The 25,475-nt window shown below is 32.2% G+C and overlaps 4 protein-coding genes across 6 annotated transcripts; 1 reads left to right on the plus strand and 3 right to left on the minus strand.

Annotated features, from left to right (window-relative positions):
* Nucleotides 1-56: 56 nt before the first annotated feature.
* Nucleotides 57-24,663, minus strand: LOC111704948 (peptidyl-prolyl cis-trans isomerase FKBP2). The gene is made up of 8 exons (XM_023477348.1): nt 24,655-24,663; nt 16,943-16,948; nt 3,659-3,716; nt 3,215-3,278; nt 2,592-2,661; nt 1,906-1,951; nt 1,219-1,289; nt 57-363 (listed from the first exon to the last, which is right to left on the minus strand). The coding sequence occupies exons 3-8, from the start codon at nt 3,707-3,709 to the stop codon at nt 267-269; spliced, it is 399 nt and encodes a 132-aa protein (XP_023333116.1). The 5' UTR covers nt 3,710-3,716; nt 16,943-16,948; nt 24,655-24,663; the 3' UTR covers nt 57-266.
* On the minus strand, nt 3,874-8,025 carry LOC111704935 (COP9 signalosome complex subunit 8). Its single transcript, XM_023477332.1, has 7 exons — nt 7,968-8,025; nt 6,656-6,903; nt 6,171-6,228; nt 5,755-5,822; nt 5,089-5,160; nt 4,466-4,586; nt 3,874-4,052 (listed from the first exon to the last, which is right to left on the minus strand). The coding sequence occupies exons 1-7, from the start codon at nt 8,023-8,025 to the stop codon at nt 3,949-3,951; spliced, it is 729 nt and encodes a 242-aa protein (XP_023333100.1). The 3' UTR covers nt 3,874-3,948.
* Nucleotides 9,177-24,579, minus strand: LOC111704944 (phosphatidylcholine transfer protein). Of its 3 annotated transcripts, none has more exons than XM_023477344.1 (16): nt 24,467-24,579; nt 23,793-23,912; nt 22,575-22,583; nt 21,608-21,674; nt 17,699-17,761; nt 16,681-16,762; nt 16,174-16,262; nt 14,973-15,019; nt 14,468-14,527; nt 13,751-13,791; nt 13,584-13,653; nt 12,953-13,051; nt 11,715-11,806; nt 10,282-10,369; nt 9,721-9,789; nt 9,177-9,324 (listed from the first exon to the last, which is right to left on the minus strand). In XM_023477344.1, the coding sequence occupies exons 1-16, from the start codon at nt 24,547-24,549 to the stop codon at nt 9,252-9,254; spliced, it is 1,152 nt and encodes a 383-aa protein (XP_023333112.1). In that variant the 5' UTR covers nt 24,550-24,579; the 3' UTR covers nt 9,177-9,251. The 3 variants fall into 3 exon arrangements, with proteins under 3 accessions (XP_023333112.1, XP_023333111.1, XP_023333113.1); XM_023477343.1 differs by having other exon boundaries at nt 22,575-22,670; XM_023477345.1 differs by lacking the exon at nt 24,467-24,579 and having other exon boundaries at nt 22,575-22,687; nt 23,793-23,878.
* On the plus strand, nt 18,253-20,202 carry LOC111704947 (uncharacterized). Its single transcript, XM_023477347.1, has 2 exons — nt 18,253-19,016; nt 19,452-20,202. Exons 1-2 carry the CDS (start codon nt 18,828-18,830, stop codon nt 19,671-19,673), a joined length of 411 nt encoding a protein of 136 aa, XP_023333115.1. The 5' UTR covers nt 18,253-18,827; the 3' UTR covers nt 19,674-20,202.
* Nucleotides 24,664-25,475: the final 812 nt, after the last annotated feature.

A 25,475-nucleotide genomic window follows, 5' to 3' on the forward strand; every position in this document is an offset into this window, starting at 1 on the left:
TACAATTAATTGCAGCACTTCTAATTAAATAACAATTGATTAAAATTGCATAATAATTGATTGTTGATGAATCATTTATTAAACTGTAATCAATATAATCAACTTTATCAGATTAATTAGAGCTGTGATTGATTGAGTGTTGATTTTGATTGATTACAGTCTAAACCATCTATGATTACAATTGGTAAGAACTAACGCCATAATTGATAAAAAGCTCTGATTGTGCCAAGTCCAAATTCTGATCGATAGATCGGTTGATTGATCAATTAGAGCTCTGATTTGCGATCGATCTTAACGAGTTCGACCTCGAAGATAAGAACAGAGTCTCCAGGTATCTTGGGAGGAGCGCCAGTAGACCCATATCTAAATATACAATAATATCTAAATATGAATAAATAAAAGTTCAACCTTTATTCCGTGGAAATCAAGGCCGAGATCCCTTCAGAAACAACCACCACAGGACGGAAATTAATGTAATATTCGCTTAATGACTAGTGTGAATCGTAACATCAGGGTCTAGAATAATATCTAAATATATATTAATATCTGTTTGTCTGTCTGTTTGTATATCGGAGTGGGAACAGAACGACGATTATCAAAACGTCGATGATACAAAACGACGACTGTTACAAAACGTCGAATAACCAACGTGGAAATTAAAATATGTAGACTGCTACAAAACGTTGAGGTTTTAAATAGTCCTTTAATGTTTACTTTAATGTTTACGATCAAGATCCAAGTTCCAAGTTTTATCTATTATATAATTAACAATAAAAGGAAAATTTAGAGTAAACTTCTTCGATTTTAATGGATTAAAACATGATATCTAAGGACTTCTATTGATTTATATAAAAAGTTCAGGGAAGAAGTTAATATAAGTCCAAGTTTTCATTTTAATCCTATTTCTAAAAATATTCCCAAATGAAAAAAAATATAACATTCTTGAAGATATAAAGAGGAATGAGTTTAAAACATGACATCTAAGGGACAGAGATATATATATATAATCTCTGTTTTTCTGTTTGTTTGTATATCCGATCATAACTCATGAACATCTTAACCGATTTGTCTAAAATTTTGATTAAGGAACTGATCTGTTCTTAGCTTGGTTTTATTATTAATTAAAATTAACCAAGAACATGATAAAAGAAAATTGGAGAAGAAGAAGTTTAGTGTAGACATATTGTTAAAAAATTTTATTTGAAAAAAATTTATTACCCAAGCTCAGGAGGGATGACCAGTTTCCTTTTCTCTCCAGCACACATGTTCAACAGTCCTTGGTCCCACCCCTGAACAAACACAACTTTCAAAATATAAAAATTACAGGATGATCCAAAATAAGTGTAATTATGGGTTTTAAACCCGGTAAAAATTATATTTTTTTGCAAATATTACACTTTTTGTGGGTCTCCCTGTAAAAATACTTCAGGGTTGAATGTTTTCTTGAAAAATCATTTTTCTCCTCCCTTATGCAAACAATTATTTTCCAAAAAAGTGACATTTCTTAGGGTTTTATTCGCTAAACTGGGGAAAACCAACGATTTTTAGGGGTAAATAAAAGATTTTTAGGGGAAAAAATATGAATTTTTGACTTATAAGTATTAAAAAAGTATCAAAACAGAATGAAAAAGTTGCCTTCTAATTTCTAATTTTTCACCCCCCCCCCCATCAATAAAAATTATTCTGAAAAATATACACCCCTGAAATAATTTCCCTAGAAATAAGTATAACGTCAATCTTTTATATTTTTCAACGTTGGATCTTGGATAACTTCTATATTTATTTTGTGATTTTGCGCAAAAGGAAATTTATTATTCTCAAGAAAATACGTCAACACAAATTAAATCCAAAACGTGAAGATTTTTTAGAACAAAAATATTTTTATAAGTATATTATGTATATAACCTTAATAACTTGTCCAGTGCCAACTGTGAACACTAAAGGCTGACCTCTGAAATTTAAAAAAAAACTATTAAAAAAATTAAATTTTAAGTTTAAGATTTTTTTTATTAAAAGAAATGATAATTTAAATATTTTTATAACAATAATTTCCAGCAATTACTCATTAAACAAAGGGGGGCGGGCACAAAACGTATTGCTCTCCGGAAAATTTAAACAGTGTTTAAACATAACTTAAAATTGTTGTAGAACGATGATTTTTTTTGCATGTGAACTCAAAATTATGTATTGTAGCTGCAAAATTCAGTTTTATAAAAATCCGAGAAAAAATGCGCTTGCGCGCGCTTTTTGGTGGAAAATGTCACATTTTTCTAGAAAATCAATTGATCAGGAAATCTATAGTCTAGAAAATCAATTGGCCAGGAAATCTACAGGACAGGAAATCAATTAGCCAGGAAATCAATTGGCCAGGAAATCAATTGGCCAGTAAATCAATTGACAAGGAAATCAATTGTCCAGGAAAATTTGTTGGCCAGGAAATCAATTGGTCAGGAAATCAATTGATCAGAACATCAAATAATCATGAAATCAATTGTACAGGAAATCAATTGTACAGGAAATCAATTGTATAGGAAATCAATTGTATAGGAAATCAATTGTACAGGAAATAAATTGGCCAGGAAATCAGTTACCTGGGAATAGAAGAATCGAACTCTGTCCCGTCCTGTAAAGTTCCAGTGTAGTGCATATGCAGACTATCCCCTAGATAGATAGATAGATATACATGAATATTAGATATGTAGAAAGAAAGACAGAGACACATGCAAAGAAAGATAGATAGACATGTAGAAAAAAAAAAAAGTTTTCTTTCGAGAGAATATCGTAGATAGATAGATAGACAGATAGATAGATAGATAGATAGATAGACAGACAGATAGATAGATAGACAGATAGATGGATAGATGGAAGGAAAGATCGATATATATATAGATAGAATATATAAGTGTTACTTCTCCTCTTATGACGCATTCAGCATAGACAAGGAAATCGCGAAATATTTGGATTGATTTTAAGTTATTATGAAAGTTGAGAAAGGGTTGCAGAAAAACAAACAGCTCAAAGGAATCGTAAAAAAAAGACGATAGATAGTATAAATTCCGTACAGTCGTCTCTGAAGATTATCATTGGTAGTTAACCCTCTGTCTTAATAGAATTTGTTGGGTAAATATTGTAGGGGGTGCATTTCAATTTTAAATAGAGCTAGACAAATTCAACAATTACAAAACTATTTCTTACTATTCAAACCCATTCTTACCTTTCTTAGACCTGACCTCACAGTTTTCTACTCTTTTCTTTACTCCAATTTGCAGCTTCGTCACCTAGCAGATTGTGTGAAGTTGGTTTACAAAAGCAATACTGGAACTAATAATCGGTTCTCATGAGATGAATTTCAATGAAAATTAGCTTTAAATAATTATTTTACCACACTTGTCATTACTCAAATTTTAATAAAGCTTTGTTACCTACGAAAGATTGTATGTAGCTGGTTTACAAATGTAATTATGAACTGGTAATCGGCTTTCAAAAGAAGAATTACAATGATTTTCAACTAAATTAGTTTTAAGTTATAATTACGATACTCTTTGCATTGCTCCAATTCGCAGCTTTGTCACCTTGAAGATTGTGTGAAGTTGGTTTACAAAAGCACTATAGGACAAATGATCGGTTTTCAAGCGCTGATTCTAATTAAAAAATTTACCTTATCTGCCAACCCGAGAGTGAGCAGAGACAAGAGCAGAAAAGATTTCATTTTCTCTGTAATTTGCGACATAAGACGATTTACCGAATTGGGAATCAGCAGCATTTTTTAACAACAAGTTAAATTTATCACATAATTCCATCATTGATTGCGCTGCCGTCATCAATAATGTGAAGTTGAAGCTTCTAAGAGAGGGCTTTTACTGGGATTTATCTAGGGGGGGGGGGTCTTTAGGATGGAATCGCTGCTTCTAAGTACCCCTCATTCCAGTTTAGAAGCTCTTAATTCCTTCAGTTTTCCAAATATGAGATAAAATCCGCAACTCGTTGGAGTTGGTTTGAGAGCGCTGCTCGCTTGTTAGGGTCAGCCTTCAGAACAACCGGTTTTACTATTCCTGATAAACAGATATAGTCAATAATTACAACTGGGTAATTTAATTTCAATTGGTAAGTTTTTACACTTTTTTACAATGCTTTTCAAATTATTATGCCAGTACATTTTTTCAAAATCTATATTTACCAAAAAAATTCATTACATTACAAAAAGTGTAAAGTTGTACTTTTAACATGTATCAAATTATTATGCAAGTGGAAACTTGTTATCTGAATCAGAGAAAATTGGGTAGGGGGGGAATATTTTACAGAACAATTTTTGATGATTTGTGGGGTAAAATGGAAAATTGGACATTTTTTTTTCTGGGGGACAAAAATGATTTTCAAAAGGGGAAAAAGAAATATTATTTTTCAAATAAAATTTACACCCATGAAATTGGGAAAGAAATGTGATCCGGAGTGAAGTACTCTGTACCTGTCTGTGTGTTCCAATCCCATCCATGTAGTTGAGCATGTTGGCCAGCAGCTGGTGTGTCTAGACCCAGATACTGGGATAGGTCTGATACTTTTATAGTGGAGTAGGCTGAGCCGACCAACTAGATAGATAGATAGATATGATATCCATCCAACACCTTCCCTGGCCCCCAGAAACAGAAATACATCTGATCTTCAAGATGGAGTATGTGTGTTCACTTTTAGACGCCCCATTCACCCCCAACTCTTAAACCCTACGGCAACCTTAACCCATCATTGGTGAAATAGGTGTCGACACCCCTCGCCACCGCATGTAGAATGTACTTTGTACATGAAAACCACTTTTAAACCTTATTCAACCAAGATATTATTGTTGCCAACCACCAAAGATTCAGTCTACACAAAAATTCAGAGAATTGGTTTGGTTTGGCTAGTTTAGAGTTAGGTTAGTTTACATTTACAATGATTTATGGGCCAAGCGCTGGGTCTAGCACAGACTAGTGGACCAAAGGCTGCGGCTAGCCGACAGATTTATAATAGGATGCTCAAATAAAACCAAACCAGTTTCTTGCATATATTAATATTTATTAATTAAATTGAATTGTTAAATTGATTGCAAACTACCTGCATTGCTTGTTCCCTGTATTGTTTAAGAATAAGTTCCATCAGGGGTTTGATAGGTTCAGACCAAGCCGCCTAAACCACACAGAGGTATATATCAATCAATCAATTAAAAGTTTTAGGAACTTCCTACTAGCCACATATAATGCCCAAAATAACCTTACTAATCAGGAAATAAATATTGTAATAATAATAGATTTGATCATAAAGGAAACCCGACATGGAACTCCTAGAACACCTTCAGGGCGCAGCGCATCAATATGCAGCGTACAGCCTGGATCACAATTTTTCAACGCCAAACGCCGAGATGTTTCAGTAGTGATACGGTAAAATAATTCTTAACACGCCCCCCCCCCCAATCTTTATCATCGTGAATATTGTTTTTTAAAAAAATTTCACTGACTTTGTGAATTACATAATTTCAATATCAAGTAAAATGATACGATATCAATGCTTGATCTGGATCTTTTGTATTTTTCTAGCTTAATATTTATTCGATATCCTATAAACAGCCTCAGAAGCCAGGAAATTTAATGTTCAACCAATGATAGAACAAAGAAATTAAGGATATCCAAAATCAAGAAGATTTTGCGAAAAATTCATAAGTTCCCAATGTATATATCGAGATCAAGCGATTGGGAAAATGTGTCTCATACGCAAACGTTTTACCTTGAGATTTATAAATACTTGGGGATTATCTCTCATCCAAATACTCTTTCCTACTTCCCAGATCCGACCTAAAACCAATCAGACCAATAACGAAATATATTAATCAATCAATCAATCGGTCAACATATTAATCAATTTATAAATCAGTCACCTTAGCAATCAGTAAACTTATCAAACTTAGTCATTTATTTTAAACAACTCAGCAAATAAAACCCTTAAAAAATCGGCGCTCCGCAAGCATATACAACGAAAAAATTATTTTCGATAGTGTAAGATCTACGGATCTTTTCTTAAATCTTGATGTTCAGGTTGAAGTCAGAAACTGTGATCTGAAGAAGCACATGAAGATCTACTCATCTAATTCTATACTTGTTCCTCCTATATATATATATATAAATATTTAATCAAGCTTTTACCTGAGATTTTATCTGAGTTTAACTTAAGTTTTACATCAAATGTATACAATCCTTCAGCCTAAAAAGCTTTTTTATACTGCTGATATTTAATTTAGAAATTATAATCTTAAAATTATATTTAATGGTCTATATATTTCAGACCACAATGGGCTAGAATAACTGCGTTATCCTGCCTTAGTACTCCAGGTTGTGCAATACTAGGTTTATAAAACATCTTATTTAAATGTAAATGTAACACTGAATAAAACCTTTCGAATTTAAGTTCTTTAAAACTTATGGATGTTATATAAAGTGAATCCAGATCGTTCGTGTATTTCATCACCTGTCCTGAACTATGAACTAATGAATTAACAGATGAAAATACATTTCTATAAAATTTAGAACTTTTGAAGTTTATGCGAAACTAGCTACTCCCTTATCTCTTGGACGAGGATGACCGCTTCAGTTTAACGATAGTCTGTTCATCTACATGTTCTGCGGACTGCCTGTTTGCAGATGGAAGCACGATAAGTCTGTCGAGCTGAGCTGGACCGCCTGCAGAGTAACTCCCTGCTGAGCACCAATATCCTCGCCTCCTCTCGGAGAAATATCCTCGCCTCCTCTCGGAGAAGTCCCGTCGGAAGCATCTGTGTTTCTCTAAACCGGGACTGCTGCTTTCGAGCAGATAAAGGTATATAATCAAGTTTCGTGTGATCTTTGTGAACAATTAAAGACGAAAGTGTGACTATCTCCTCTAACACATGATAAGCCTTTATATAAACTCATCTTATCATTTCTAGATATGTATAAGAGACAGCTGGTAACGATTACCCAACTCTAGAGCTATTAAATTCTCCGGCCTGATCAACTTTGTAAGTGTTCCCTTAATTTATATATATTTGTCGCAATTTATTCACATTTAGCACATTGTAAGTGTTATTTCAATACCTAATTGTTGTTACACTTAGCACACCTGGAGCAAATTTTAACGTAAACTTGGCTAATTTTATTCTTTAAAATCATTCTAATACTAATATAATATTTATGCAACCCGTGACTGATGTATTGTTTTTCAGTTCACGGGTCCTAGCTCTGTATCGCTGTACCAGAAATAAATAATATAAGAGACTCATGTGTATTAAAGAGGTGCGCAATGGAGAAATGTGACAATGATTTTGATTTTTCAAAAACGACGCAGCTAGAATTGTTCATTAAAATTTATCTTAAGTTGCACTTCAAACTACTGAATATTGCATAGTTTTTTTTAATATTTTAAATTTGTTTAATCTAGGGCAAAAAAAAAAAAAATTTTAGAGGACTCGGGCAAATTTCCGCTAAAAAGTCTCCATGTATAACTTAGTTCCTAAATACAATTAGTTTCAGAAAGGAAATAAAAGAAAAAAATTAATTACTAAATAATCCTATCCCTTATAAGATAAGATAAAGTTTATTGCTAAAATACATGTATCTGTGTACAAAACGAGTTTAATGTTACAAATTGATGATTATTTTAACAGTAAAAGTGGAAGATAGCTTTTGGCTGTTTAGATTACAAGTTTCACCGAATAATTATAAAACAACAATTCAATTGAATAGATTCCGCCAAGATTTTCCACCGATTTCTGGATATCCACCGATTTCCCGATATCCGCCAGACATTTTCGGATAATTAATAAAAACATTTTATAACATTTCTTGGGGTTCACAGTTTGCTTCTGAACAAAAATAAGAAGAATCTGACAGAGCTAGTTTATAGGCCGCATTCGATTAGAAGCTGAACTCTATTTTACTGAGGGCACCTGGGATCGGTCAGCTTACCTGTTTTGCCTGTGTTAAGCTGTGTCTGTAATTCCTCCTGTTCAAGTCTCAACACCATCTCCCTGAGGGGACACGGGGGGGATCAAGAACTAGACTAATTTTGGGTGAGATTCATAAAACTGTGGAATAGGAAGACGCCTGAAAACTCAGCTGATGCTTATGAATTGTACAGAGATCACGTGATAAGTAGATTTTCCAGCTACAACTATTTTTTACTTTGTCGTAAAATTCATTTTTAGGCAGCATTATATTTAAATATCTTATCATTCATGCATAGTTCAGCTAACTTTATGACTTTAATTGTTTTTTTTTGAGAGAGAGTTTTTTACGCCTTTATTTTCTTTCATGGTCAAAATTTAAGACCAAAATTTTCAAAAATTTCCAAATTAATTCTTTAACATTTGCTTTTCTTCCACTTTGTCCAATTTTGACCCTGACCGCATGTATAGGCCAAAAACGATCCAAAACTTAACGTCTTGTGTAACCGAACATTTTAAAATCGTTTTCCACAATAATTAAATAAATAATGATGATAAGAATAAATGGCCCGTGAGTCCCCCTGCCTAATATCTTCCACAGGGTTCATGGCAACCATTTTATCTGAAATTAGAAAATAATGTGTTTCTATAATTACCCTAGAAAATAAAATTTCAAAACTTTTAGTTTAGATGTCATTATTGCAAGTGCGGGAAGTGTTTCTTGCGACAGAATTAAGAACGAATTTGATGGTTAAAGGGACTGTAAGCGAAATTTCAAATGACCCTTCTCAACAGTACCCTTAAAAGTTTTGTCTGATCAAATATGAATTAGATATAAATGTTTACAACTTTGAAAACAGATTATTTTCAACTGTGGTTACTTTACAAATATGACTTGCGCATTTCTTCTGCAGGAAAATATAAAGTAATTATCACAATTCCACATTTTTAAACCTGGAAAAACGACAATATCTTCCACATTATTGTTCAGATAAAGGTTTCAAGGGTACCGTTGTGTGTCTGGCATTGCCTTTTTTGCATGGAGGGTCACTTGAAATTACGCTTTGATTGGTTCATTGACCGGCATAAAATCTGAAGAAAACGTTTATATTTGCACGGCCATGACTTTGAGGTACTTTTATATCAAATATGATACATAACAGATAAAATTTTCAAATTTGTGTACATCTAGAAATTACACACTAAAAAAAAATTTAAAATTGTTAAAGAAAAGACTAGAACAAGATTATGAAATCAAAAATCAATAAATCTAACTTCTGAACAACAAAAAAAGGTAAAATTTAAATCACGCGTATATCCTGGATGAAGAATTGATGTAGGTATTATTGTTGGTTTCTGCTGCAGAACTGTGACTGCTCCTGAAAAAAATAAATCATTAAAATCTGAAAATCCACAATTCAGAGCAGAGAAATCTGCGAAATTTTTATCTTTTCCTCTGTTTTGAACAAAATTCTTGCAGGTTAAGTAACAATAAATGGAATGTCAACGTAACTTAAAGTGGCCCTCCATTTATAAAGTGACAGTGGTACCCAAAGCAAAAACAAAATATATCCATCCATCTATTTCAAATTTTAAAGGTTTTGTTTCTCTAATGAAATTACTTGCCGATTTTCAGGGGAATAAATGTTAATAAGACGGGTCACTTGTATCACTTTTATCATCTAATATTGACATATTAGTATTGACTTTTAAAAACTCAAAATTAACTAAAATGCCCAAGAATAAATATGCGCACTTTGCCGCGTCGTTCTTACCTTGCGCTGGATGAAGATTGGGATTCGATAGTGGGCGCCTCGTAATTTCTTATCTTAATACAAGCATTCCTGGATAATAAATATGTTAACAACAAATGAATATTTTCAGGGTTGTATAATTCAAGAATTACATTCCCCGGGAAGGGAAGGGAGCAACAATTTTTATAATTTGAGGGTGGATGAGAAATTAAAAATTGGACATCGTTTTTGATACCTTTCCTAAAAAGTTCACGTATTCTGCCAAAAATAATTTATTAACCCACGTTCTGCGAAAATGGAGGGTGGGGGCATACTAATTTTTAAGAAGGAATGAATGTTCAAGAAAATATACAACATTAGATATTTGATCATTTAAACAATTTGCTAATTAATATTCCATAAATAACCAAATTAATCCGTACGTAAATTACATAAATCAATCAATCAATCCATAGATATATCACATAGAAAATCTATCGATCCAAACGTAATCCATCAATCCATATAAACTAAATCAATCATTACGTAAATCAATCAATCATTTCAATCATTGGGTAAATCAATCAATAAATGAATCAAAACCTGAGGTTCAACATGAATTCCGGCATTCCTCTGATAGCAACCCAGGTAATTATACTTTCCGGCAACTGAACGCCTGGATTCTCAAACCCTAGATAGATAGATAAAACATGAAATTGCAGGGTTTCCCAAAAAACTTAGAATTAAAAGAACTAGAGATTTAATTTTGTGTGACTCTCAGTCTTAAAAAGAATGTAACTTGAAACTACGACTAGTCTGGTTAAGTTTGATCCGCGCTCTAAAACAACTAAATAGTCTCACACCCAGTTGGCAATACTTCTAATTTCGCGGGATTACGCGAAATTGGCAAAACTTGAATTTTGCGAAATTACGGCATAATTTCGCGCAATTTCTACAACGTAATTTTGCGAAATTTTGTAATTGTTCTGCGTAATTAGCAAAACTTCGATTTCGCGAAATTACGCCGTAATTTCGCGTAATTTACACAGAAGTAATTTCGCGAAATGTTGCAATAATTATGTCTCCTTAGCAAAACCTCCATACAAACCAGCCTACAGGAGAACACTTTAACCTTCCTGGACATGAACTTTACCATTTAAAAGTTAGCATTCTAGAGAAGGTTTGAGACCTTGGGAGAAGTTTACTTGAGTACGAGAATCTAATACATCAGAGATTTTATGATTGAACTCAGAAAAATGAACAGAAAAAAATAGTTTTTATTAATTGTAAACTGTAATTTAGTATCTTTTAAAAAAGAGTATTGTTTGTTTATGTCCAATTCTTTAAAAGGTTTAAATACCCCTCTCCTCCTTAAACAAAATTGAATATTTGCAAATTATCTTTTTTCCTTCTCATGATCTGAGTTCGTTACCCTTTTGTCCATTTGGAAGCTCATTAAAAAATTTTTTTTAATAATATTTTTTGTTTGTTTATTTTCTTGTGGTTTTTAACATTTTTTTATATCGATTTTGGTCGTTACTATATCGTTAGAACTGACGACGGTCAGCCCAGACCTAAACATATTTTCAAAAAATTTAGAACTAACATCTACTTTTTTTAATCTACCGAGTTTTGGTCCATCGCCATTACCGAATTTAAAAAAAGAAACACATAATATCATAATCATGGTTATCACAACAAAAAGAGTCAGAATAGTTACAAAATTAGAAGAAGTTCCAATAAATACCTGCAAAAGCAAAACTCTATTCCAAGTTGGAGAGCTAGAGCTTTAAAACCATTATTTAAGTACATTTTCGAAAAAACCTACTACAGTCGTCTTTTATGTTAGAAAAATTGTCTGTATTGTTAGAAAAGTTCGTTTTTAAACAGCTTTTTAAAAAAAAGCATCTTAAAACTAAGCATGTATTGAATAAACAATTAATACATTATAGAAATTCTTTCAAAAAGTTTAGCGATAATTGATGATTGAACTCTTAAATAAATCGAGGTAAAAAAAATATAGTTCCAATGAATACCTGTTAAACAAAACTCTATCCCAAGCTGGTCTGGTTTAGTAAACGGTTTAACAGTTAAAACAGAGTTATAATCTTCTACACGCAAACATTTTCTACAATATATTATATATATATATTGATTCTTGATTATATTGATTAAATATATATAATATATATAATCAAAAATCAAGTTATAACTTTAAAGTTTAGTGAGCATGAGACATAACAATGTGTGAAGTGCAAACAGACCCATTTCACTAAATTAATGATTTAAAAAGTTTCCAGTAAAACCTTTTGTTTTGTAACAACATCAATTACACTGAAGTATTGTTGAATGATTCTTTGTCGTGTTTCAATTCCATAGTTTTCTGGTTATCACTGTACAAATATATTTTCAATATCAAGTCATTCCCTAGCATTTGTATCTGAGCCAATTACGGAAAAAAATTGATAAAAGAGCAAAAAACGGAAAAAATCAGTAAAATCATTAATAGAAAAAGGAGCAGAGTGTTCTAATAATAAAATAGATTGTGTCAAGTTTTTATAATAAGGTTAAATACTCTGGATGAGCTCTAATGTAGGTAAAGACGACCTTTAAATCAATGGACACTCTAAATCCTCACATGACGTTACTGCTTATTTTAAAGAATAATGAATTTTGCGGCTCACTAAATATTAACGAACTGAAAAATTTAAAGCACAAATTAGAATTGCATTTTTTAGCTTAAAACTTGTCAGCAGCACGATTAACATTTGTTAAAGTATCAGTGACGTCATATGAGGATTTAGTTTCCATTGCAAAAAAGACGACATTTACCTACATTGGAGCGCATGCTTTTATTCAACCCTAGTCTCAATTATACTGAAAACTTGTATGTTCCGTGTGTGACGAAGAAAAAACTTGACTAAAATAAATGAAATTTTATTTTTGTCGCATAACGTACACATTTTTGTGGCAGTACGTACACATTTTGCTAAATATCGATTAAATACAATTAAGTACTAGATGGTAAAATAACTTCTTTTGTTAGGCATTCATCAGAGATTTATTGAGAATGTTCAAATTATCTAAAAAAAATCTGCTGTTACTCAAATTTTATAGAATTAATCTGGTGGAAAATATATAAATTATCCCTCTTTCTGAAACTTTTTACCACAAAATGTATCTGTTTTCCTGCTTAAAATCTTTTATGTGCCCTCATTTAGAGAGAAAAAAGAATAAAAACATATCTAACTTCGAGAATATAAACATCCCTCACCTTTTGACGGGACATTGTGTATGTTGAGTACTACGGGAGATAAGTACAGTAGTTCCAGATACAGGGTCTCGGTAATATTGTCGTACACAACAATAGTCCCTGCAGTACACTGTAGTTAATATTATTGTACACAACAGTAATCCCTGCAGTACACTACAGTTAATAATATTGTCGGACAAAACAGTAATCCCTGCTGTACACTATAGTTAATATTGTATACAACAGTAATCCCTGCAGTACACCATAGTTAATACCATAGTTAATAATATTGTACACAACAGTAATCCCTGCAGTACACTATAGTTAATATTATTGCACACAACAGTAATCCCTTAAGTACACTATAGTTCATAATATTGTACACAGAGCTCGAAACTTCAAACAGAGTATCGTCATAAAACCCGGTTTCATGAACGGGATTTTGTTCAGAAATATTATTTCATGTGGTTTCTTAACATTCTCTCTTTTGTTTACTGATTTCTAAAATTAAATCAATATACGCTAAAGGCTTCAAAAAGGTAACTTATTCGGTCAAAAATACTCAATTAAATTTTCGGCTCAGCAGTAGAGGTGCAGTACGTAATAGTTAATAATATTGTATACAGCAGTACAGTACATAGATGTTATTTACCTGTTTGAGAAAAATCTGGGCCAATTAACTTCCCAATAGTAAACCTCTTGATTAGTTTCTGCTTTGCGTTCTAGATTCAAATATAAATCACAATACTTCAAAACAATCAATCAATCAAAACTTTTTTAAATATACTTTTTGATTAGGATTTCAGGTTTTATGCTTACCTAAAACGAAGCATTGAGCAGTGCTTGTGTCCCAATTTAATCTAAAAAGTTTAACTGTTGTCGCTTTTAAATAAATCTCTGGTTATTCATTTACTTTATATTTGAAACGTTTTTATTTTTTTCACACTTGAATTTATGTCTACAAATTAACAAATAAGAATCTACCTTAAATAATAATTGTTTACAACTACTTTACAGAGAAGTTAAGGGATTTTACTTTACCAAGGGTTCCCAAGACCAATTTTGTCTACAAAACTTGACAAAATTGATCGAGGGAACCCGTGGTTAATTAAAAAATTAATTTCCAGAAAAAGAAGTTGTTAACAATTTTATCGTCTTTTGGAAAGAAAATTCGCGAATTTTTCCCTGAAAACTTCGCAGAGCGGGAGATTATTTCACATATGTGTCCCAAGGGACGTTAAGTAACTTAACCTCCCTTTGTAGCGGGAATCATAGGTCGGTATTGTTGGTGAAATGGTGGAAAAATATTAAAAAGGAATCTACCTAAATTCTAAAATACTAAAAAGGAATCTACCTAAATTCTAAAATACTAAAAAGAAATCTACCTGAATTCTAAAATACTAAAAGGAATCTACCTAAATTCTAAAATACTAAAAAGAAATCTACCTGAATTCTAAAATACTAAAAGGAATCTACCTAAATTCTAAAATATTAATAGAAATCTACCTAAATTCTAAAATACTAAAATGAATTTACCTAAATTCTGACATATCCAGCTGAACTCTGAGATATTCATCAGCTGATACGTCGTCAAATCTTTAAGGAAAAATTTTATTAATTTTTAATGATTCAACTTAAAGGATCCTTAAAAAATTTAAATTATTTAGACTTTAAGTAAAGGGTTAAACAGATTTTTCAATTCTATGGATGAAGAACGATTTTCAAATAAAGGAATTAAGAACTTAATTTCAAGCTGTTATTTAATTTAAGTGAGAAATAAAAAATTTTAACGATTATTTTATGCAAGTCGAAAATATTCTTTTTTAATTGATTATATCTAATTTTACGTTCTTTTTACCCTGCAAATCAAATCAAATCAAATCAAATCAAATCAAACCAACCCATATCAATGAAATGAAATGAAATCAAATCAAATCAAATCAAATTGTTTACTTGAGGCATCCTTCTTTTGGGTTTGAGTTTCAAATCTTTCCCGGGAGACAATCAACATAAAATTAAATTATAAAAAATTTCTTTTCACCTTCCGTACATTTTGTAGATATACATTCCTTTCAAATCTGGATGCTCCTGAAACAATTATTTTTTCTTTTGAAGATTTTTTTGGTTTCTCGACTTTTTTTCTGGATATGCGCCAATTCGAACAGAAAACTCCGTCACAATTTGACAATGATTAAAAATGGCCGATTTTCAAAACCACTGATAAGAGCTTTTATTTACAGGAAAGAGGGCACAAAACGCTTTAAAAGACTGGTATTAACAATATGTAATGTTTTCCAAATTAGATGGCAACGTAGACTGTGTACAGCTGTATTCTTACGTCACAAGTGTCAACAGTTTTATGTGCCCGACAAAACTATTAATATTAATGATATTTTTAGAATAAACTGCTTCTCTAACAGTAAAATAAGTGCAATTTTGCGTTCTTTAAATTCTGTTATTACACTTTTTTAGTTTATCTTGGAAAACATATCAACTAATGGGAGAAAATTTCGTTTTCCTTTTTATGTATGACACTTGTGACGTCGTGTATAATAGGTACATTTCTCTGTTGCCACCTATTGTACTTGATAATCTATTTAATGTTTTCGTTTTGAAGAGAAAACATGTCCGAAATAATACCGAATAGTAAATCAAAGTGAATAAATACTAAAGTGGAACAGACTAAGGAAACGACGACAGGGTGGGCCATAAGGGTTAATTTGGTTTGGAAATAATTTCATGAAAAGATTTCGTTTGGAAAGTAAAGACTAGAAAAAAATAGACTAAAGACCCATTATATATATATATACATATTTCTAAATACTTGGGACATAAAATGTCGTCATCCAACTATGAGTTTGGTCCACTTTAGTATTTATTCACTTTGATAGTAAATTCGGCAAGGTTCAGGAAAAATTTTGGAAAATGAACCTGCATCGTGAAAAAATATCGGACTGTGCTTCTGGGGGAAATTTCATTAAAGGGACTGTTACGTCTGTATCATGAAAAATAAACTGACTATAAGACATAGAGGAAATATCATTAAAGGGACTGTGCCCTTGGGAGAAAAAAAATGACAGTTTACAAGAAGAAACAGAAAGACGGTGCACAAAGTGAAAATGAATAAAAATCAACAACAGTACACTAGAGTGTAGCATAGAAATGCAAAGGTTATATTTGAAAAAAGTGACTGTGCACATTTTGAAAAATTAATAAAGGGACAGTGCGTTGTTATTTCTTACCTTCCTCCAGACAATGATATCCTTTCTCTCAAGAAAGGGAACCCAATCCCCCTTCTCCTTCCCTACACCGTACACAGAACTCGGAGCATCTAAGCAAAAACAGGGGTGTATATTTTCTCGAAAAATCATTTAAACCCCTTTAGAAAATCATTTTTTTCCATTAAGTTTTTCTTTGCTGAATTGGGAAAATAAATGAATTTTCGTGTAAAAAAAGCACCAAAAAGCTTGAAAAAGACTGAGAAAAACTTTTTAAGAACAATTTTTTATTTTTTCCCAAGATCTGAAAAATATAAACCCATGTCAAAACAAAATATCAATTTTTTTGATGAAAGTAATAATCAACATTTGAAATTTTAAATATATAAGTTTGTATCTGATTCTGAAATGCTTTCTAGTCATAATATAAATAAAAAATATTCAAGTATTATTATTTCGTTACCCCTCCCCTCACCCAGTTCTACAAAAATTGGCCAATAGGCATCCCTGTCATAATAAACCATTGGCTACCTTTGCATTGGCAATATTTGACGTCATCAATACGTTTCTCTATTGCGTATCTTAGTCCACATGTGACGCAGGTCAGAGTATTCTAAACAAACAAGAATGAATAACTAGGGCTATTACGTTTTTAAAAAATGATCGAAAGTTTTTCATTTCGTTTTTCGTGAACACGATGGTTAATAAAAACAACAGTTTTGTTTTTTGTTTTTTCTTTGTTGTTTTTAAAACGAAAAGATTTGATACAAATCATGTGAAAGTAATACGATTGCTTTTGCTTGTGTGGCTTAAAACCTAGATGACGCTTAATTTTTCTTTTGGTTTGAACGTAAGGTATTTACAGTTTAAAAATGTAACAAAACAAAATAAAAAAAATCTTTTATTAATATTCTATGACGGTAAGTTTTGATATTTATGATTATAGCCTACAATTTAGCGCTTTCAGAGCACTGCTCTATGACACTCATGACCACGCCCTCTCAAGGTTCCAGGCTACCACACCCCTTTTTACCAACGATAATCCCCCCCTCTCCATACACACACACACTGCAGCCCTAACTTGAATTGTTTAGAATTCCTTGTTTCCGCATTGATAAATTTTATTTTTAAAAATCAGGAGTTTCAAAAATACAATTATTTTTAGGTCATCCTTAAACTTGACTGCAAAAAGTATATGATGAAAAAGGCCTATTTTAAAGTAATCTGAGGTCAGATTTCAGCCGTGACTTAAATTTGAGACGTTGCTCAAATATTGTTGGTCCCACTTGAAATTGTATTTAATGTTTCAAGATCTAAGCGTGCGCTCAATTGAAACCGGGTTTTGGCGGAATTGAGACGCGGCTCAAATTCATCGAATTCGGACTCTGAACTCTCATTCTTTGTGGGTAGTATGCTCATCTCAAGCTAAAACTCGTAAAAATATATAAAACAAATGAATTTGAATTTTGAATGATAATCAATATTTGATTTTATCTTTATTTATTATTTTTATTTTTCATTTTAAAAAAATATTAAAAAAAACCATTACCTTGGTCAGATGTTGACAGGTTTCCAGGTCTCGCGAAAATTTTATCATTTCATCATCAAGAACCTGAGAAAAAAACTTCTTTTAAGGGATTGTAAGTGTAATTTCAAGTGACTCTCTATGCAAAGATGGCAGAACCCGATTTACAATGGTCCCTTAAAAGCTTTGTCTGATTTACAATGGTCCCTTAAAAGCTTCGTCTGATTTACAATGGTCCCTTAAAAGCTTTGTCTGATTTACAATGGTCCCTTAAAAGCTTTGTCTGATTTACAATGGTCCCTTAAAAGCTTTGTCTGATTTACAATGGTCCCTTAAAAGCTTTGTCTGATCAAGTATGAATATCCATGATTTTGTTTCTTTAAACTTAACTTTCATTTTCAGTTTCTCTGCATAATTGACTTGCGCATTTCTTGCTTATAAGTGGCAATGGAGAAAATGTAAGAACCTTAAAAACGACATTATCTACCACATTTAATTAGATTAAGGTTTCAAGGGTACCGTTGTAAATCGGGCATTGCCATTTTTGAATAGACTCTACAAATCACTTTAAATTATACTTACAGTCCCTTTAATCCTAAGTACATCTTAAAAATATACAGCCGATCCCTCTTGAATAGGAGTCATGGGCGTATACAGGGGGAGGGAGGGGGGGGGGGGTACTGGCGTGAGCACCCCTCCCCTTTTGAGTATACCTTTTTTCTTGTGTAAGCTTAAAAACCCCTGTCCTTTAACTGCTTTTCTTATGTAAGCTTAAAAACCCCTATCCTTTAACTGCTTTTCATTACACTCATAAAAAATGTACTTTCGATCTGATGTTTTAACTGTTTTGTTATATATTAATCTACTGTAGTCAAGAGTATATAGTTCGTGTATTAAGAATTAGGGGGGAGGGGCTAGGAAGGAAAGGAGGTGGGGCAGGAGGGGCGTGGTTGTAATGGACATTTTAATCATTCTCGGATTTAAATCTGTAGAATGACCGCTCGTACTAGGCTAGCCTAGGTACTAGGTATCTTACTGCGCAATAACGTAGCAAGGGGTCATAACCACTGACCAACAATAACCTTTCGATAAACAGAATTTAGAAAGGTTATATCAGTCTACCCTTAGTTATAACAGAACTACTAACCCCGCTATGGGAATCGCGGACATAGAAACTGATACTCTTGAGTTGTTAATACATTTCTTTGCTTTTATCATCTTTTCCGTTTTTCTGGGAGTATTTATGAGCATCGTTTATCTGGTCTACTTAATCTACAGAGAATGTGTTGATGCATGTACCACACCTGAACCCACCACCAGACCTAATATGGATCCTGTTCAGGTATTAGTTACTAACGGAACAATTTCCGTTCTATTTTTATAATCAATGTTTCATTAGAAAGCTCTATATTTCAGTTATTTCGTAATTTTTCCTTCTAGGCTTCATACCTTTTTTTTAAGCTTCAACCATTTCTTTGAGTGAAAGTCAAAAATCGATTTCCCAGATTTTTTTTAATTTTCGACTTTTCACACCTCATTTTTATTCGTTTATTAAGTATGAAAAAATAAAAATATTTTCGACATATTTTTTTTTAATCATAAGCTATTTAAGGTTTCTTCTTGAACTTTTTTATCAGCAATCATTGCTTATGAAGCAAGAGCAAAAACAAAAATTAGCATTAAAAACTAAAAAAAGGCTATGGGTGCCCAGATCAAAAGATAATTTCTTAAATTTGCTTTTTGAATTCGGTTGTTATTATAGTATTAATATGTTCAGGTTCATCGATTGACAAAGAATCTGAAAGCAATAGCGCGGGAGTTAACCTCCACCGCTGAGGAGTCTGCGGAGCGAGAGGAGAAGGATGACAACTTTATCTCCGTGGACCTGGTCGAGATCGAAAGCTCGTTCGAGTTCCGGTCCGAGGAGGATGAAGAGGAGGAGATCCAGGTGTGCGATGAGACCACAGGGAGGATTGAGTTCTTGATGGAGCTCATATGATCTGCCGCGTTGAGATCGTCCGTGAAATAATTCTAGAATCTTATATCTTTCTTCTTGGTCCTGTTAGGATCAGTGGGGGTTCGAACTTTTGAATCAACTAAATCTAATCCACAACGCTTAAACTGGATATTTAGATGAAAACTTTTATCTTGAAGTAATTAAAGAGCTAATTCGTGAATTTGTGAAACAACACCCGACTCTAATTTCTAGGGTCAAAACTTTTAAATGACTCTTTTATCTTCAAAGCTGAGGCCACTTAAAAAATTGAGAGATATCCAAATATTCAAAATATCCTAGTTTTTGTCTCAAAAAGATTAAACTTCTTCCATCCTACAACCAAGTGTTTTCTGGCTAAAAGAAACAACAAGCTATTTTTCACTGAATCTCTTATTGATAAAGTGAAAATATAGTGTAAAATAAATTTAAGTTCAGTTTTCAAAATGTTTAAATTATTGTAAATAGATTATATATTTGTACAGCAAAAGTTCTTAGCATATTTAGTTTAATAATTTAGAAATTCCATCTCGATGTAAATAACATTTTAATCTTTATTAATAAGAAGTGAATAATTTGTTTGAATTTTTAAACCCATTTGTTGCGATTTATCATGATTTTCTTCGAACAGTGTTTGAAAATTGAATTGTAACATAAATAAGTGTAAAAATAAATTAAATAATTGTTCTTTCTGTTTCTCAACTTACAACTACATGAAAAATGTAGGAGAGGAGAGGGGCCGGGGGAATATATAATGAAAATTAAGAAACTATTTTAATTGTGTAAAAAAATGTTTAAAAATGTTTGCGAAATTTATAAAAAATTTCGCGGATTTTCAAAATTTAATGACAATCGAATTTTGTTGGAGGCTCATTTGTGAATTCTTTTTTTTCATGAACATTTTCTGGGGTCATGTGAGGTCCCACACAAAATTTGGGCCCGATCGGTTCAGCAGTTTTGACGTTTATTGAATACATACATACAAGTATACATATACATTATTTGTTGTCGTTATAAACAGGCCCGTAGGTAAGGGAGCTAGGGAGGGGGAACATTATCTGAGACAAAAAAAAAGAAGGAAAAACGAAAAGAGGAGAAAAAAGGGAAAAAAGGAATGAATGGGGGGGAGGGGTCCCAGCGACCCGCCCCCCTCTATTTCCTAATTGTGATAGAAATCTATAACATTTGATGCACTTAAGGAAAGCCCTTGGGCTTTACTTTTATAATCTGCCAAAAAAATCCAAATCTGCAAAATTTCTAATATGTATTGCAATTTCAAGTTGCTAAGCAAAAAAGGTGTAAAAACAAGAAGTGTGCAATATATGATAAATTATACATTTTTGAAAAACCTCTATTCATTTGTTAAAATTCTCTATTAAGCATCTGTGCAAAAAACAATGCAAAATTTCTTCGCAAAAAGTGTGCAATCTGCTTCCTTTTGTACAAGGCTTGCCAAAGAGCTATTAAAAGTTAAAATCCAATGACCGGAAGTAGGTCTAAACTAAGATTTAGTCAGGTAAAGGTAAAATAAGGCATTCAGGTAGTATGCTCGAGGACTTAGAAAAGTCAAAATATTTGAACAGCCTCAGACCAAACTTTTTGAGTAACGTCAGGCCGGGAGTCCCAGGGCAACCCCCCCCGCCGGAATAGGGCAAACTTCATTTTATTACTTTCATTACTTAAGCGTTCCAGATGAACAACAAAAAATTTACAATTTTCTCGTTAAATATTAAATATTACCAGTTTTAGGTTATGGGGGCAATTTTAAATTAAAGAGCAGGATATGGTTGCATCAATTTTATTGTACTTAATATTTTCAAAAATAAGCCATTTTAGAAAATTGAATTTATTTTTGGGGGTAGGGGCTGGTGAATGATTTCCAAACTAATGATTTTTGAAGAACATGTACACCCCTGTATGCCTTAATATTAATAAATTACCTTATGCTTTTCCCAATCAAAAACACCGAAAACTGTTGCACCCCAGGCTAGTCTTCTCGATCTGCTTCTGAAAATAAAATCTATTTATTGAAAATAATTTTAGCGAAAAGTAATTTTTTAGAAGAAATATATTTTAAAAAATTCAATTCTGTTAACTGTCTAGCGGAGAGGAGTAAGGCCAACCACAACAATATCCTCCCATAAAAAAAAATATTTTTAAAAATCCGGGCCACATTAGGGCATATATGAAGTAAAAAATTTTTTTAAATCAATAAAAGTTTCAGTTGAATTAAAGATTTCAAGTTCAATGTCTTTTCAGATATTCATATGTATTATGTGATGCTCTAACGTGGCCAGATTTTTAAAAAAAGTTTTATCTTCAAGAATTGGAATTTTATCACAAAATAATCGAAGGACGAGGATTCCGAGGTGGCTCGGACAAGAAAATGAGGAGAATGTGGCTCGGACTAGAAATTGTTGTGGCTGTTCTTCCTCCCCTCGTTTGGCACTGATTTTGGGATTCATCTCTCAGTGGATGATGAGATGGATCAAAAGATGCAACCGCTGTTGCAATTTCAATTTATTTTGAATAGCCACGTGTCTGAACCTTGATCCCACGCTACCGACATTAAAGTTGAAACAAGGAAGAAACTGTTTGTGTATTATCAAACCTTGAGTTCTTTATCCTGTTTTGTTAAGTTTTGAACCTATGTCGGAGAACCATGATGTGAACTTATGTCGGAGAATCATGATGTGAACCTATGTCGGAGAACCATGATGTGAACCTATGTCGGAGAACTATCATGTGAACCTATGTCGGAGAACCATGATGTGAACCTATGTCGGAGAACCATGATGTGAACCTATGTCGGAGAACCATGATGTGAACATATGTCGGAGAACTATGATGTGAACCTATGTCGGAGAACCATGATGGGAATAATTAATATTTAAATGAATTATTTACCTTAAGCTTCTAGAAAGTGATCTCATTATTTCTAGAAGCTTTTCTTTTTCATACAATCTAGTGTAAAGTCCACATAGAGAGTTCATCCTCTTTAATCTAGAAATCACGATCTTCTAGAATATAGCCCACATAGAGAGTTCATCCTCTATAGTCTAGAAATCATGATAATCTAGAATATAGTAGAGATTTCATCCTCGTTAAACTAGAAATCATGAAAATCTAGAGAAAATATTCCACATAGAGTTAATCCTCTATAATCTAGAAACCATGATAATCTAGAAAATAGTCCACATAGAGAGTTCATCCTCTTTAATCTAGAAATCATGAAAATCTAGAATATATTCCACATAGCGAGTTTATCCTCTTTCATCTAGAAACCATGATAATCTAGAAAATAGTCCACATAGGTAGATCATCCTCTTTAATCTAGAAATCATGATAATCTAGAAAATAGTCCACATAGAGAGTTCATCCTCCTTAATCTAGAATCATGATAATCTAGAATATAGTAGAGTTCATCCTCTTTAATCTAGAAATCATGATAATCAAGAATATATTCCACATAGAGAGTTCATCCTCTTTAATCTAGAAATCAAGTTAATCTAGAATATAGCCCTAATAGAGAGTTCATCCTCTTTAATCTAGAAATCATGATAATCTAGACTTTAGTCCACATAGAGTTCATACTCTTTAATCTAGAAATCATGATAATCTAGAATATAGCCCACATAGAGAGTTCATCCTCTTTAATCTAGAAATCATGATAATCAAGAATATTTTCCACATAGGTAATCAATCATCCTCTTTAATCTAGAAATCATGATAATCTAAAATATAGTCCAAATAGAGAGTTCATACTCTTTAATCTAGAAAATAATACACAGAGAGTTCATCCTCTTTAATCTAGCTTAAAATTTATTTTTGCCTATTAGATTTTTATAGGTCTATCACAAAATCATGGAGTAGTTTTTTTTATAGTTTTACCTTATCATAATAGTTGGGGGATTTGAGGAATTTTTTTACTTTGTATTGAAAAAAATAACATTAAATGAGAGCTTATAATTTTTATAGCAAAGAAGAAATATTGGAGCATTTGTAAAAATAAACAATTCAGCCGTCAACCCCCCNGAAGTTTAATCCGGCTTTGGAAGGAATTATTTTCCTGATTTATGACCAAAAAAAATATTCTAAATTATTTTTATTTTTAATAACGCTTACCTCAAAGATGTAATGTAATCCACTTGCAAGATTGAATTTCTCAGAAAGAGAATTGATTCAAAAATAAACTTTTCCTTAAAGTTTTGAAATCTGCTCAATATCACCTTAAAGCCGCCATGTCTACGGGAAAAGAACTCGATATTTAGAAATCCGTACAAATATTTGGGGTCTGTCCTAGTAATCGCTTTTGGGACACCCCCCCCCCCTATCAATTTTGTACATGACTTGAATTTGAATAATATTAATTTTGTATTATTTTATCCGAGCGCTGAGGATAGGACAGACTAAGGAGCCAAGCGCTGTGATTAGTGCGGTCTATAGGCGGACCCCAATCTTTTGTTAGAATTTAAAGCATTGATACTGAAATACCATATAACCCAGTCTAAAATCTGAACTGTTTATTTTAGGAATTAAAGACCTCTTATTAGAACAGCAGATAATGGATTGGCCTACCTAGTTTTGATAATATAGTTATAAACAATTTTTTACTAGAATACGTAAAACGACCGTCTTATAGTTCAGTTAAATTTATTCTGGGGTTCTCAGCAAAATTTTGGAGTTGGCAAACCTGACATGGACATTTTTAGATATTATTAAATTAACGGAGGCGCCGGGTAAAGCTGTAGGAGAGGGGGGGGAGGGTTCTTGGGAGTTCTTGAAATATATCAAATTGCCTAGGAAACGTAGAAAGCTGTTGTATCGTTATATTTGGTCTATTTGAACTAAACAATCCAACAGATCGACTCAATATACCCATTTCTTTCTCTGAAATTTTATATTTATCAAAAATAATTATATGATAAATACTTTTTACCGAAATCTCCGTAGCAGTGGGGCCTAAAACGACCGTGTTTTAATTTACGAAGTGAACAAGCGTGAATGCCCCGTATAGAGTATTCAAATACGTTTTGTATTTAATTCATTGATTGATAAGTATTTTGATCGGTGCTATTTCATTTGAACTACTGCCGTTTGAACTATGGCTCATTTGAACTATTGTTCATTTCAGCTACTGCACGTGGGACCACGTGAGTAGTTGAAATGAACAATAGTTCAAACGAGTAAATATATTACTCATTTAAACTATTTTTTAGTTCATTAGAACTATTTTCATTTGAACTATTAAAATATTATTAATGAATTATAAACCAAAAATAGTTCAAATGAACATAAAAATAGTTCAAATGAAAAAAAGAATAGTTCAAATGGACAAAAAAATAGTTCAAATGAGCAAAAAAATAGTTCAAATGAACAAAAAAATAGTTTAAATATGGGCAAAAAAATAGTTCAAATGAACAAAAAAAATAGTTCAAATGAGCAAAAAAATAGTTCAAATGAACAAAAAAATAGTTTAAATGGGCAAAAAAATAGTTGAAATGAACAAAAAAAAATAGTTATAGTTATATAGTTATAATCTCCACTAAGTTATTTTCATGACAATTAATCCCAGCAAGACAACGGACATTAAATTAACATCAAATTGACATCTTTTTAGAGTTTAGTGACGTCATTTTGACATTACAAAAAGACGTCAAATTGACGTAAAAACGTACCCACTTTAACGTCAATATGACGTCATTTTAAGACGTTAGATTGATGTCAAATATCCTAAAATTATGTCAATTTGATGTTTGTTTGATGTCATGTTGTATGTTTTGTGTCATCATAATGACATTATTTAAC

The sequence above is a fragment of the Eurytemora carolleeae genome, unplaced genomic scaffold, assembly GCF_000591075.1.
Source record: "Eurytemora carolleeae unplaced genomic scaffold, Eaff_2.0 scaffold338, whole genome shotgun sequence".
Taxonomy (NCBI): Eukaryota; Metazoa; Arthropoda; class Copepoda; order Calanoida; family Temoridae; genus Eurytemora; species Eurytemora carolleeae.